The following is a 15603-nucleotide window of genomic DNA, read 5'->3' on the forward strand; positions in this document are numbered from 1 at the left end:
TTTATATACACATATATAAAGCATTACTGTAAATTTCCTTTATAATTCATGCTCATAAAATGTTGAAACTATATGTTTTGCATCATAGGGTAAAGTAAAAGAGTATAGACGGAGCTGTTGGAAATTATTTAGGAACCATAGCAAATTAGCCATAAAGCCATATAGGAACAGAGTAGGATGGTTAAGTGCTGAGGTACATGGCACATGTGTAGTTGGACTAGTATTTTTGTCCGTATACTGTATATTCATTATACAAAGTGAATAATTAAAATCTTTTCTTTTTTTTGCTTATATCTCATAAATACCAGTAAGTTGTTTGGAATATTTCAAGTTTGAGTTAATTACTATTCAAAAACTGTACCGTTTGAACACTTCACTGCACACAACCACAACCACGTATAAGACAGCTGACATGAGAGTTGTTCAGATGATGATGATCGAATACCTCCACAGGGAGGGTAGGCCACAGAAGCTCGTTGGGGGTGGGTTATTAATTTTTTGTATTGACCTGCAGTAATCATTATAATGTAATATTGATTGTAAATTTTGCTGGGTTTACTGCCTTTTTACCAAGAATAATTGTTTGTTTTCTGAAATTTCTCTTCTGTAAAGTCACAAGGCTGTCCTTTCTAAACCTGTTAAACTTCTTGCCAAAGGTACTCCCTGGGACATTAAGAAGTGGTAACAGTTGAGGTCATATGATCACATTTTTGCAGGAGCAGGTTGAGGTGATGAGTGATGGTTATGACAAAAAATAAATGTGCCTGTGCAGGAGCCCTTTCTGTTAGTAAAAAAAATTAAAAATCAAATTCTGTCATTCGTGATGTTTGTACCAAAAGTTTCAGTACATTTGTGCAGAATATAAGATCAGGTGATATTATCCTTTCCATTGTCCTTATATGTTACCTAGTGTGGATAATCTAGTCACTCTAGTGTTGTATTTCCTGCCACTGGTGGTTCCCCCATCTCTCTTTTTCTAGGTGTCAGTCACACACGAGTAGAAGCAGGATGACAACCTCCATGCAACCAGGGAAAAAAATGGTTGGCAAGTGATTGCACAGAAATTTTTGGCTGTCTGGGGCCAAATACGAGTACTTGAAACAAAGTCGTCTTGCAACAAAAAGCAGTTGCCCAATGGTTGAGGGTGCTGCAACATCAACCTCTGGGCAGCCACTTTTTTGCAGGTCGCCACGTTGGAGGCAACGTTTCTCTGTCCGACTGACTGCACTCACTCTCAAATAGATTGGGGAAAGTTTGCAATTAAGCACCGTCTAATTTATGAAAGCAGACAGATTGTCAACACTGAGGAGCATCTCTTGTTTTGCAAAACGTGTGTGATGGTTGCTGCTACCAGTGTTGATTTATTTAAACAGGAGGGACGTTGTGAGCGCAGTGCCAGAATGTTGGCTAAGTCTTTTCACTGTTTAGAGCTTCACGTTTTGCTTTCCACAGTAATCCTGGCATTTATTGAAATGAAACAGACTTGAAATAAACTTAATGGACTATGAGAGGGAGGGAGAAGGAGAATCCTGTGAGATGATAAGACTATGCGTCTCGTGCTCTTTTTTACTGTGAGCCGAGTGGGTTAAAGTGTTTCAGGGTTTTAGTCACATTTCTACTCATTGTAAACATTTCATATCAACATTCGTGTCTTTCATTCATTTATTTGGTTTGATTGGTGCTATTACAAAACACATGCCTGTCAAAATGCATGCATTAATGGGATTGTGATAGGTTTTAGACTCATTTGTGAGGTCCACAAACATCTAGAGTATTTTAACATAACCATTCACCCTTAGGTCATAAACATATTGATCTTCAGCCTGATTGATCTGAGCTACCATGCTGTCTTCAGAGAGCAATGCAACTATGCTTACACTGTTTTATTCTGTCAGTACATTACTCACTCCCTGATTTTTGAGCTGTAAATCTGCACTGCTGTTGGTACAGTGCTGGCCATTAATGAAATTAACTAGTTGTATCTGTTTATTTATAAATGTATAAAGTATATAAATTTACCGTGTTTAATTCCGGCCCAGTCTGTGGCTGAGAACCGTGCCTGATGTGTAGATTGTTTGTGATCCACCTGTATACCTCTAATGTAGACAGCACCAGATTTGCAACAGACAACAACAAATCTAACTTTTTTAGAGTTAATCATGATCTTATTGCATGCAGAGCACTGCCAACTTGACCCCGTGTAATTAAAACTGATCGCAGACTGCCTCAGTCTTAACAATTGTTGTGTCTCTCTTTTCTCACACTCTTAAAGGTGTTTTAAAGACAACAATTGACTGTGAGTCATCTTAGATTTGGTTCCCATCTTTGAAGGGACCATTTCAATTACAAGGAGATTGCATTTGATTATTGATTACACATGTTGTGGAGCAGTCTCCAAACTGTTTTCCCCAGTGCCTGTGGTCTTAACCATCGGATTAGAGATATGCTTTCAGAGTTGCATTTCTAAGCATTGCTATCATACTGAGGTCTGTGCATATCTGTGGGCGTGATTTGGTCTGGTCCTCTGTGACCTCTCATTATAACTTCAGCTTTGTATGAATACACCCAAAGTTGCTGTAAACTGCATTGTCTTTGCTTGCCAAACAATGAGAATTATATTTTGTCTGTCGCATGTCCATCTGTGAAGACTCTTATACAAACCCAAGGTACCACTTTGCTATATGATTTTGGTGTTCTGTTGCTTAGACACACCAATCTGGCAGTTCAGTGTTAAGCTATAAGTAAATTGTGAATGTTTTTAAAATGAATATGTTGAAATACAATGAATTAAGAATAAACTACATACATACTAGAACTAATGGCTTGTGTTGTGGTTTTCTTTTTTGGTTCAACAGAAGTGGTTGAGAGGATTTCTCCTCCTGCACCAGTAGAGATTCTTCCAACGAATGCAGGCCAGGACATCGCACCTACTCAGGCAGCAGGTAGGGCTGAAACATTCTTCACTCTTTCTTTGCAAACTTCTTTTGTTCTTTTGTGTGTTTTTTCTGTTTTCTCTTTTTCTTCGCACCAGCTTTTTGTAATTGTGTAAATGCTAGTTGGTGTCTACCTCGTAAGAGATGAACCATTTCAATTTAGGAAAGATTCGAGTAATTTGCAAACAATGTTGGGAAGATTACTTTTTAAAATGTATTCCACTACAGGTTACAGAATACATGCCCCAAAGTGTATTTTGTAACGTATTTGGATTACTTAATATATTATCATGCTTTTTACAACTACTTGAATGTACTATTGCTGTGTGATTTATTACTATTACTGAAGGTTACTCGTCATACCAAAACCAACTAGATTTTTAAATCTTGCTTTTAAATGTTGCTGTTCAATTTTTGTACTGGCAGGTTGACGTACGTCAGCTCCCCTGACAAAGAAAGCCCAGTGTTTGACTCCCTGGTACAATTCCCAAATATGGACCTTAATGTAGATAACCCATAAGCTAGAGCACAAAGTGTCTCAGTAGATTTTCATTTAACCTGGATGCAATCCAAATGCAATCCATAAATCTACAGAGACATCTTATTATACTGATTGAAGAAAATAAGAAAACCCCAGGGTTCTCTTCAGCACGGTGGCCAGGCTGGCAGAAAGTCAGAGCTGTGTTGAGCCAAGCATTCCTTTACCCTAACTAAACTTAGCACAGAAAGTAAGGAAACTTGTGTTGGGTCGATTATTTCTTTATTGTAACAATTATTACTGGCAATTAATCCTATACTGTTGAAAGCCTGTTTATTTCCTCTGAAGCAGTGCCACATTTGTAAGGAAAATGAGCAGCAGAGTTATATATGTGGGTTGTGCCCATGATAAACTCACCAAATCTTCTCTGCAAGACTGCTCAAAGAAATCCTAGTATTAATTAATGCTTCGCTCTCCACCTTAGAGTGGCAGTAATTAAACTATTACTTAAAAAGTCTTCTCTAGGCTCATCTGTCTTGACTCCAATTTCTTTATCTAAATAAGGAATCATCTTTTCCCATGAAGTTTAATTATGTAGTTCCACCACAGGTTCTGCGCGGGGACGTTTCCCTCAAATTGAGTGAAATGCTGAACTAAAAGATTAAAGTTTGAAAAAGACTTTCTCCAAGAACTTTATGTTCCAAGTGTGCTGGAAAGGCTCCAGACTTCATGAAGTCATTGAGAGAATAAATGTATACTATTTTTTCAAATTGTACATAGAATTAAAATATAGACGAATCGATGAAGAGGCAAATGTATCTGATAAATGTGATTCAGGTGACTTTCAGCTTTAATTCAAGGGGTTCATCAAAATGACAAATATTTATACCTTTCAGCCATTTTATACATATTCCATTTTCTGAGGCTCAAAGGTAACTGACGAGTTAAAACAGTTTTAAATATAAGAATTGTGTTTAGTACTACAGTCAGGTTTTTGCAGGTTTTTGAAAAAAAAGACTGGAATTCCAAAAGTGTTTAATGTAAGCTGAAGTTCTGCAATCAGATCTTGATTTCTTTTGTTTGAAGCAAAATTGCTTCACTGTCCAAATACTTCTGACTGCATGTGTCTCTGCACTTTGTGGATGCACTCCGTGTTATATATAGTGTGTATGTTGTTGTCCATAGAGTCTTCTTAGAACTTGGAGAAACTTCTTGAACGGTTGCCTGATGTCCAGTAACACTTGTTAGCGCAGATCTAATCTACATCTTAGCTTTCCCAGTTGGAAAATAACTACATCGCTCACTGTCAAAGATGTTTGCTGTGGTGCAAACTCACATCTCGAATCATTTACTAATGAACTAAAAAGGATTTACTATGAAAAGCAGCTCGCAAGGATAACTGCAAAGTACTAAAAGGTATTTATTTGACCTTCTTCACAATATGCTGAGAATAACTGCCAATAATAAAACACTTTGTCTGTGATATGGTTTTAATTCCGTCACCTGCTCCGCAGTCAGTTGCTTTCGGCTACTTTGTGGTAGATTATGTGAACTTGTGATGCTTTCTTATGAAGCTGTTAACTTGTGGTACATTAATGGTAGGCTGTGGTTCTTTGCAGCTCTTTATAGTAACTTATGGGACCCATTATTAGCTCTTAAAAGTGCTGCTACATTAGTGCTCTCCTGTTTCTCTTCTGGCCCAGAGGTAGATGAGTGCCAGATCAACCCTTATATTTGCGGCCACGGGATTTGTTACAACACAGCTGAGAGCTATATCTGCCACTGTGATGAAGGATACCACCTGGATGAGACCCAAACCACCTGCATAGGTAAGGAATGTATTGGTCAGAGTTGAAGTTAAACAAGCTTTGTACGCCATGTGTAGTGCGAGCAAAAGCAACATGATTTTAGCAAAGCTCATGGAATCAGTGTCCTGCAGTTGAGATATGATAGGTGAAATGAATGGCCCATGTCCAAAAGACATGAACAGCAAATGGCTGTTTTCTCAACTTAAAGCACTCTTTTTTTCCCTTGTGACCTGTTTCCAGCTTCCCCATTTACTGTCCGAAGGTTTAATCCTCATCACAGACAGCCATGAGGTCTGAATGTTCATGGGACTTAGATACAGTCTAACAAATCAGCATCTTTCCACCAGCTTCTGTCAGAAAAAGGAAGTTAATTATTAGTGGAATAAAGGCAAACACATTAGAAAATTTTATTTACTTTCTTTATAACAATTGTTTTTTTGTGTAGAGCTTTTTTTTGGCTTCCGAGTTAGGGCATAAAAAAAGGAAACGTTTTAGAACCACTGCGTTAAAAGCCGTAGGCACTGCGTGGGTTTGCTGGATTGGACCCAGGACCCAAGAATCTTAGTTCAGGGACCAGTACGTTTGACTGAAGAGAAGTTTGTGAGTTATCATGAATTATGTTCTTAGTTCTTAGTTACTCTGACTTACTGCCTACTTGTTAATATAGTCAGTGAGCTAAGAACCTAGACTATAATTTATTATAGACTAATATGTTTGTTAGGCTGGAGCCCCAGAGCAAATAAATATTTAAAACGTATTCACCATATGCTGTATCCTGTTCTGGAATAAACGTGAGACATGGAGGAACATTTACAGTCAAAGTAAATCAGGTACTAGGACAGTATTTATGCTGTGCACATCTATAACATCTGGCATTGGTCAAACAAAGCTCCGCTCACTAACAAGTGCATTCTAATGGAATTCTAAGCTGGTGGAATCTCGGACGAGACCAACAACCACACTGTTACCGACATCAGCGCCACCCTCCTCCCGGCTCATCAGCCTTATTGGGATATGAATATGATGCACTGTCATTACGTGGTTTCCTGCCGTTTCAATGCAGCTCTCCCCACCCACCAAAATGATATTGAATTAGGGCTCAGAGGGCAAACAGGCGTGATGATGATTTCTCCATAGCCGCAATAAAATCTCTTCTGCTTAGCTGCAGAGGCTCGTGGATCAGATTATGACTTCTTTGAGAGGATTATATGCATGTGGGTTTGCAACCATAGTGTCTATTAATAAGATTAATGCAAAGCAGACAAAAACAGGAGTATTGGTTTTAGATGTTCTAGTAAAAATCGTGACACCGCGGTGTATAACATTTCCTGCGATGCATATTTGACTGGTGAACTTTTCCACACGGGTGCTTTTTACATTGCAACAACCACCCTCAACGCTGTTCTAAGGGAGATGTTTTTGTTTGTTTGTTTTTTAACAAAATGTATTTGTTGTGATTTTTAAATGCCCTGTGATATTTATACTGCCCAAGCGTGAGATCCTTGTTGCAGTCTTTTAGCTTTGTTTTTAGTCTCTACCAGGTCAGTTTTGTCTTTCACCAAAATATAACATTAGGTGTGTCACCTGTGATGACTTAGAACTCTGAGTGTTAAACAGTTTCTGTCTGTCTGCTTTTTAATGCTTTTTCTTTGAAAAACAGCTGGTAATGTGGAAAAAATTGAGTTTTGGTGAACCAGCTTTAGAAATGTTGCTCTTTATTGACTCAGCTGTTTACAGTAAAGCTGATGAATGTCTGCCAAACCACAGACAGACATGCAGAGAAGGATTCAGCAGCTACAGAGCCAGAGAGCGCTGGTAGAGACTAAAGCTAGAGCTAAAAGAAAAGTGAATACTGAATGACCGTTTTTGAACATGTTTGTTGTGACAGCTTATTTGTGTGTTCTCAGATGTCGATGAATGTGAAAACCGGCTAGTGTGTCCTTCTGGTATCTGCTACAATGAGCCTGGTAGCTATAGCTGCGGCTCCTGTCCGTCTGGCTTCTTGGGTCAAGGAGGCCAGTGTGTGGGTAGGTCCTTACACTGTTAACATGTACATGTCTCTGTATTTGGACCTTACTGCAGTGCAAGACTCCTTTAAATCAGTTTTAATTAATAATGTGCCTAAACTAAACAGTGTGTAATATAATACATGTATGATATTAGTGCAGCATTAATATAAGTCTGAGTTGTACCTAGGTTGCTGATCAGTGCAGAGTAAAGGTTGTGTTACTTTGAGCCTGGCGCACAATCATGGACTGGAGGAGTTACAGTTACAGTGACTGCCTGAAAACACATGGAGAAAGACCAAGGGAGGTTTTCATCTGTTTCTGATTTTTCATTTTTAACAAATTTCTTTTAATCATCTGATCACATAGTTAAAATATTGCATTTGGTTGCTAGCAAAGCTTGGCGATGCATGAAAATCTCTATGATCATCAGAAAACCAACAGGAAACCGTTATGTGTGCCAGCTTCCAGTATAAGCCATTAATGGCCTAGAGAACACTTATATTTTTCAGGATAACCCTTAACCTCATGGTGCGTATGTCTGGCGGTCAAAACATTAAGGGATCAACCCAGGAAACAGATGCAAAGTTGTACACCTGTACCAGTCAAGAAATAAAATTTCAAACCATGCCAAAGAATACACAACATTTCCCCATGCTTTCCTGGTAATGCTATTATTTCTAGCAGGCACAAAAGGTGTGCCCATCTCTACTCTTTTAGCACTTTGCCACTCCTGTATCCCATGCGACTCGAGGTTAGCTGTGAAGTTTTGACACACCATGTCAGGCAAGCCACAACAGAGAATGGTGGTAGCAGCGAGAGAAAAGAATTAGGCTGTGCAGCAGAATCCTTCATAGAAGTTAATAAACCATGCCACAAGTGTTTGCATGTGACTGCCAAACTCACATCAACTAGATTATGTGTGTGTGTGTCCATGAGTTCGAGGGCATTTTTGGACTACAGGAGAGAATAAACGAAAGTTAATGACATGAAAGGCAACAGTGAAAATTATATATAAATAACAGGAGTGAAAAGAGGGGAGTGCTGAGTGCATCATGGGAGGTCTTTTAACAGACTGAGCCACAGACAGCCCTTTATCAAAAAAGAAAGTATGAAGTCAACGTTAAAGTAAAGAAGGTGTCTGTCCCCTGAGCTCAAACTGGTAGCTGTTTCCACAAGAGAGGGCCTGATGGCTGTTGGCTCTGCCTCCCATTGTGCATCTCTAGGAACCACAAGTGAACCTGCAGTGTGAGAGCAACGTTCTCGGCCGGGATGATGGGAGGATGTTTTCGAGATACGGTTGAGCATAATCATTAAGGACTTGTGTGCTGATTCCTGACTTCTTGGGCATTATGCTTCAGAATGCTGAAGAGCCCGGAATGGAATCCGACTCAGACAGACTTACTTAAACCGACAATGATTTAGCTGGTGGGCACTAGTCTGTGGTGGTCACCAAAAGTCTATAAAAATACAGTCAGAAGAGCCATTAAAAGAAGTTTTACCCTCTAATCATGCATTAGGTTTGGCCAGTGCTTGCATGATTTAGATGTCATTACCTGCTTATCAACCAATGATGACATTTTTGTAAATAAAAATGATTAAAATCATATTTAATAATTTAAAGCCGTGCTTCCATTGTATAACAATGCATTAGTTATAATAGGCCACTCCCAATACTGTGCCTGTGTTTACCTGAAGTGTTTATTCCAGTGTTCAGATAAGTTTAGTGTAACACTCACACTATAAATCAGTGCGCTCACTGTTTTCACTGTATGTGAAGAAACACTGCAGACAGTCTCAACCAGTTTGTTCGCTTAAATAATTATTCATTGAGAGAAGCCCCTCAGCACGCTGTTCATCTGCTGTGTGAGAAATCCATGCAAGTTTAACCTGTTGTTTCAGATATAGATGAGTGCCAGGATCAGAGAGTCTGTGTCAGAGGCCACTGCCAGAATACTGAAGGCTCCTTTTTCTGTGTGTGTGGGCCAGGCTTCAGACTATCGCCAGCTGGAGACCAGTGTGATGGTATGATATTTTGTAATTGGAGCAGAAATGGCTGAAATCTTTGTCGTCTGTAAGCTGTAGATTTTTAAGATATTAAACTATATTGATAATAATAATGGATTGGATTTATATAGCGCTTTTCAAGGCACCCAAAGCGCTTTACAATGCCACTATTCATTCACTCTCACATTCACACACTGGTGGAGGCAGCTACAGTTGTAGCCACAGCTGCCCTGGGGCAGACTGACAGAAGCGAGGCTGCCATATCGCGCCATCGGCCCCTCTGGCCAACACCAGTAGGCAAGTAAGGTAAAGTGTTTTGCCCAAGGACACAACGACCAGGACAGAGGGATCGAACCGGCGACCTTCCGGTTACAGATACACTTCCCAACCCCCTGAGCCACGGTCGCCTTAATATGGTCTCTTCAGATTTTTTTCCGAGGTCCCCAAAGTCCTACTATGTTGTTGCAAAGTTTGTAGATATCAGTCTGTGCATGCAGGTGGGTAACATAAAGTTTTATTGATTTTTTGACCTTCTCCCAATTTTCACCAAAAATATATCAGCTCAAGCTGGTATAACGACAAAATTTAAATATGATATTTTGAGGACCTCTAACAATCAGACAGACAAACAAATGGAAGCAGTTACATATTCCCTCCATTTCATGGGAGAATAAATTAAGTGAAACTATATGCATTCTGCATTAGTACTGTAGTTTTGGAATCTGATTTGATGTTTTATTTTGAGGCAGAAGTTGGTGTAGAGATCAGAGGATACAGTTTTCAGTAGCAAGCTTAGTTAGCCTTGAATCCTTAAACTGTATGGATGCAACATGGAGGCATAAATGTCTGCTAATTAGTGACCCACTACTGTCAATCAAGGGAGCCTTTATAGCATAACAATATCCGAATGGGTGACTTATTAAATCATTAATCATCAACTGCAGGGTTGTTATACATGGAGAATCTATCCATAGAGGTCAAAATTGTTATACCAAGTACTTACTTGATTTTTTGATTAAAACTTCACCCCCATTACGCTTGACGACGCTTTGTGCAGTGATACCTTGTAGTGCATGTGCTTCTTCTAGACCATGTTGAAAAAGTATCTTTTAAGCTTTAATTTCATTTTCCGGAAACGATAGAAGTCACAGGTGTCCAGATTTGACAGAAAGAGCTGGTAGGTCATGGAAATTGTCGTGATAGAACATCCAGCCACCTTCTGGCAGCATTTCAGATCCTTTGTATAAATACTCTGTCTTCGATGTCTCAGGACATGGCTGAAGAACACATCATCACAATGTCTCCAAAAGCTGGACGTAGCATTTTGTGGGAGAAACGTTTCGTCACTCATTCGTCACTCATTCAAGTGACTTCTTCAGTCTCAGCTGACTGCAGGTTTCCCCAAATCTTATAAACAGTACATTTGCATAATGACTGGAACCAGCCCACTGAAGGAACAATGGGCTGGGAGGTCACTTCCTTAATCTTAATATGCAAATTCTCATGACCACTGATCAACAACCACTAACCAAAACCCACTGACCAAAACCCACTGATCAATGGCCATGAGTACCATTCACAGAGTTGGGGAATGGCTGCAATCATAGCATTGTAAGATGGTGAAAGATGTACCCTTAGGTCCCCTCCTCGATTCAGAGATGGTCTTTCCCTTGTCACGTAAACGGCCTCCTTGACTCCGCGCTCAAACCAGCGTTCCTCCCTGTCCAGGATGTTACATCCTCATCATTGAAACAGTGTCCACTGGCCTGTAGGTGTGAATAGACTGCAGAGTCCTGGCCTGATGAGGTAGCTCTTCTGTGTTGTGCCGTCCGCTTCGCCAGAGGTTGTTTGGTTTCCCTGATGTATAAATCCTGGCAATCCTCCTGCACTTAACAGCGTACACTATGTTACTCTGTTTGTGTCGGGGGACCCGATCCTTGGGCTGGACCAATTTTTGGTGCAGCGTGTTTTGGGGTTTAAAAGCCACAGAGACCCGGTGTTTAGAAAAAATGTGTCTCAACTGCTCCGATACTCCTGACACATATGGGATCACTACAGGTTTTCGCTTGGGCAGCGGTTGTCCTTCTCTCTGACCTCCCAGCCCATTGTTCCTTCAGTGGGCTGGTTCCAGTCATTATGCAAATGTACTGTTTATAAGATTGGGGAAACCTGCAGTCAGCTGAGACTGAAGAAGTCACTTGGATGAGTGACGAAACGTTTCTCCCACAAAACGCTACGTCCAGATGAACAGAATCAACTTTTGGAGATTTACTTTCCTGGATGATTGAGAATGCATCAAGACATCATTACAATGATTTATTTACCTGAAAGTTTTGTTCTTGCCCTGGCCTGTGGGCAGCTTGTTCACCGTTCTGCTACCACTTGCTGCTGCAACATTCAAATAGACAATGGGCAGCACGGTGGTGCGGTGATTAGCACTGTTGCCTCACCGTGGTCTTTATGTGTGGAGTTTGCATGTTCTCTGCGTGCTTGCCTGGGTTGTCTCTGGCTTCCTCCCACAGTCCAAAGTCATGCAGTCAGTGGGGTTAGGTTAATTGGTAACTCTTAATTGCCCGTGAGTGTGAATGGTTGTCTGTCTCTATGTGTTAGCTCTGTGACAGACTGGCGACCTGTCCAGGGTGTACTCTGCCTATTGCCCTGTGGTAGCTGGGGTAGGCTCCACCCTCCCCCCACGACCTTGACAGGGATAAGCTGTCCGGGTCGGGACGGATGTATAATAAGGATTTGATCAAATCTGTCAAAATAATCAGAACATATCACTTTAATCAAAAAACCTGTGTCGTGTTATTGATGTTTTAGATGTGAATGAGTGCACAGAGGAAGTCAGGCCATGTAAGGAAGTGGGAGAGTGCGTCAACAATCTGGGCTCCTACACCTGTACCTGCCCACAGGGGTACCGGCAGATCAATGGCACCATCTGCAGTGGTAAGCTGCTTCTTTAAACAAAGGATGTAGACTCGTTGTATGGAATGACACAAACTCTGTTCACGCTGTGTGTTCGCAGATGTTGATGAGTGTGCCGACGACACAGAGCTGTGTTCCCCTCATGGCAAATGTCTCAACACAGAAGGATCGTATCTGTGTGTGTGCGACAGTGGATTCACTGCTAGCCTCCACATGCCAACCTGTGACGGTAAGATGCAATGGCACTGACAAGGCACACATATACGATGTAAACATGCTGTTTCCAAGCAACCAGATGTTTAATGAATGTGATTATTGTTGCATAAAGCGCTCTAAATGCCCAGGTAGAACCAGTCCATTCACCATGACTAATATCTTCCATATAAATGTTTAAGTGTAGTTTTCCTATGTAAATTCTCCATACTTCCCCAAATTACCAGAATTAAATGTTTTAGGTGTTGGGCTGCTGATGGCATGTGATGAATGAATACTTTTATTATAAAAAAATGTAAAGATAAATTCCCCTTATTTAGTGTTTTGGTGATGGCGGTGGACAGCACTCCCAAAGGTGTTTTTAGTCCTACATCCAGTGACTGTAGAGGCCATAGAATAATATTTACATCTTACATTTCATGTGAGCACTCATGCCCTCTGGTTGGGGGCCATGTTTTCCTGGAAGAAGCCACTCCCATCAGGACAGAAATGGTACATGGACCCACACCATGCCAGCATAACACACAAATTCTAGTCACTGTAGGAATCAGAGTTTCATGATTTCAAAATCTACCCATCAAGATCATCTCTGTGTGCACCTCCACACTGCTGCGCTTCATTTGGATCACTGTGTGCATGATCTGCTCGCAAGTAGCGCAATGACACAAACTGCAGATACATTTGACACAATTTGTATCTGCATTTGAACTCTTTGTTGACAGTCAGCTTGCAGGGGATAAATTTGGAGGTAAAAAGCAACGAGGACACTTCCAGTTGTGCTCCTGACCTTACCTTTGTGCTTGGATACTGTGTTTTAATTTGACCCAGCAGATGGTTTTTGCTTTATGTCCAACTTTGAGGTCTATGGTGAAATTGCAAATGTGCTCAGAATAGGACTTCTGTGAAGTATTCTAAAAGTAGCAACAGATCTAGGAGCGGTCTAGAAGTATGTAAGGAAGTGCCATTAAAGGCCAAATTTAAAATCAAACATGGTTTTGCTTTCATTTCTTTTTTCATATTGTGTGTGTGTCTGTGAACCAGAGATCATGAGATCATCAAATGCAGGCTTTCCAACAGTTTCCAAACAGAACACATGTCCTACAGTTCCCACATATGCTGAGCATATGTGGATGGCTTTTCCTTCATTCTACAGTCCAACTCAACCAAAATCTATCTAATGGACCCTAGGTCATGTATGAGGTGGCAGTCTTATCTTTCTTTTATGTGCTTCAGTGAGCTAGTTTCAGCGTTCAATAGTTTTTAACCTTGAAGAAACGTTCTGGAACTTTTCTGGACCGACTTGACTTGATGCACTGTTGTTAGCTTCCACCCTGCTATACTCCAATAAGTAATACTGCCTGAGCTTATTTTTTTATCTTGTCTGCCCTCTAACTTCTGTTCTGTAAACATTTGAATAATTTTGCATTTACAGCTAACAGTCTGTCTATTTTAGTATTTTCCTCTGGTACAGATGAATCTTGTTGCATAGTTCAACTCTACTGTTAGCGAGAGGGTCTCCCTGACACGATAAATGTAAGATGACATGCTGTTGTTGTATGTTGTGGATTGTGTATTCCCTGCTTTAACTGAGAGGTGGGTACTTGTGAACTTGAGAAAAGGTTAAATAAATATTTTCCTTTGTTCACCTACATTTGTAATATGCGTTTCTTGCTCAGTTACAGTAGATCAGCCAATTCCAAAGCTGTCATTACTTTCAGATGACTGTTTATTAAAGTGGGCTTCTCAGTCTTTGCTTCAGTATCAACACTGAACTACATACGATGTTCAAAGTGTTACTGCCATTGTTGTTAAGTATGCTCTCTTTATGTGTGTCCATAACTCCATGTCTCTGAGGAATTTTTTTCATGTTTTCATACTTTCTGCACCGGGGCAGGAGTCATGGCCTCTGAGGTTTAAATGCCTTCTGCTGTCTTATAGAAAAACAGAGAGAAAAGAGAAACATGAGAGAAAAAGTGGACGGAAGACGGAAGCTGTTGAGCCTGCTGTCTAGACTAGGAGGGAAATGTGTTGCTTCTTGCCTCATGATTTATGCAGGGGGCTCAGACTCAAGTGTCTGGGTGTCTGCTTTTATGAAGCCAGTTTGTGTGTGTGTGTGTGTGTGTGTGTGTGTGTGTGTGTGTGTGTGTGTGTGTGTGTGTGTGTGTCAGAGTGCAAACATTGTAGAAATATTTGATTTTCATAAAACTACAATGGAGTTGTTCTGCAATGAGATGATTGCCTCTACAGTAAGATGTCAGAAAGCAAAGATAATATTTTATGGAGTGATGTAGAGTCGAGGCTGGAGAAAGTCACGAAAAAGAAATAAAAAGTTGATGTTGTTTATTTGGTTTTCAGATATTGATGAGTGTGGACTCAATGAGACAATATGTGGCCCCCACAGCTTCTGTGAGAACGGACTGGGTTCTTACCAATGCCTCTGTGAGCAGGGCTACCAGGAGTCATGGGATGGCGAAGGCTGTGTGGGTAAGTGTGTGAGCTTTGGTGTATATCAATCAATCGATAAGGCTTTTAGAGCTGATACTGATTGCAAGTTGTATATTAATAACGTGCTATGATGGGAAGCTGCCATCCAAAACTGTGCAACTGATTTAGATATCTTAATATGTCATAATGACTACGTCAAATACAAAGGATCACGAAAATACAAAGGAGACACTGAACAGAAAAAAACCTTCAAGAACACAAATTTGACTGACAAATTTACTACAAGAGCACCTCAACAGATTTTTGAAAGAAGTGATGTAATGGGGGCTTGATTTGCCCATGCGCAAAATCTTTCTACCAAGATTTTGCATAAATGTTTTTGCTTGTTTTTGCACTGAAAACTTGCCCTTATTGGCCTTAGTTGTGTTTCACAATGAGAAATACATGAGTGTTGATGGGTGCTGGTTGTTTCTCAGGACTAACTGGGCCCATGCAACTCCAAACTCGTTACTGTTAAAGGTGACTTCCACTATCATAACCCTGGCAGAAAGATTCACATACAGATACATAAAAACCCCAATGCACAGCAAACATAAAATACAGTAGCAGAACTACCAAAGTACAGTATGTGCTTTATACACACTTAAACACACTTCTCGTCTGTCCTTTGGCACTACTGCTCGGTCCCACCCTTTCAGTCCGGCCAGCTGCCTCCTCTTTCCTGCCAAACCATCACTGTGCTGTGGCTAGCAAAGATGGACTCGCGCACACACACACACACACACACA

The 15603-nt window shown here is 40.5% G+C and overlaps 1 protein-coding gene across 1 annotated transcript in view; it reads left to right on the forward strand.

Annotated features, from left to right (window-relative positions):
* The window catches only part of ltbp1 (latent transforming growth factor beta binding protein 1), a gene marked incomplete at its 5' end in the record, with an annotated part of 129481 nt that overhangs the window by 97974 nt on the left and 15904 nt on the right, over positions 1-15603 (forward strand). The window contains 7 exons of the mRNA XM_005752003.2: positions 2856-2942; positions 5115-5240; positions 7127-7246; positions 9128-9250; positions 12053-12178; positions 12258-12386; positions 14726-14854. Coding sequence (XP_005752060.2) covers positions 2856-2942; positions 5115-5240; positions 7127-7246; positions 9128-9250; positions 12053-12178; positions 12258-12386; positions 14726-14854 — 840 coding nt within the window. The remainder of the gene's footprint in view (positions 1-2855; positions 2943-5114; positions 5241-7126; positions 7247-9127; positions 9251-12052; positions 12179-12257; positions 12387-14725; positions 14855-15603) is intronic.

The sequence above is a fragment of the Pundamilia nyererei genome, unplaced genomic scaffold (genome assembly GCF_000239375.1).
Source record: "Pundamilia nyererei isolate P.nyererei 1_Seehausen unplaced genomic scaffold, PunNye1.0 scaffold00337, whole genome shotgun sequence".
NCBI classification, from domain to species: domain Eukaryota; kingdom Metazoa; phylum Chordata; class Actinopteri; order Cichliformes; family Cichlidae; genus Pundamilia; species Pundamilia nyererei.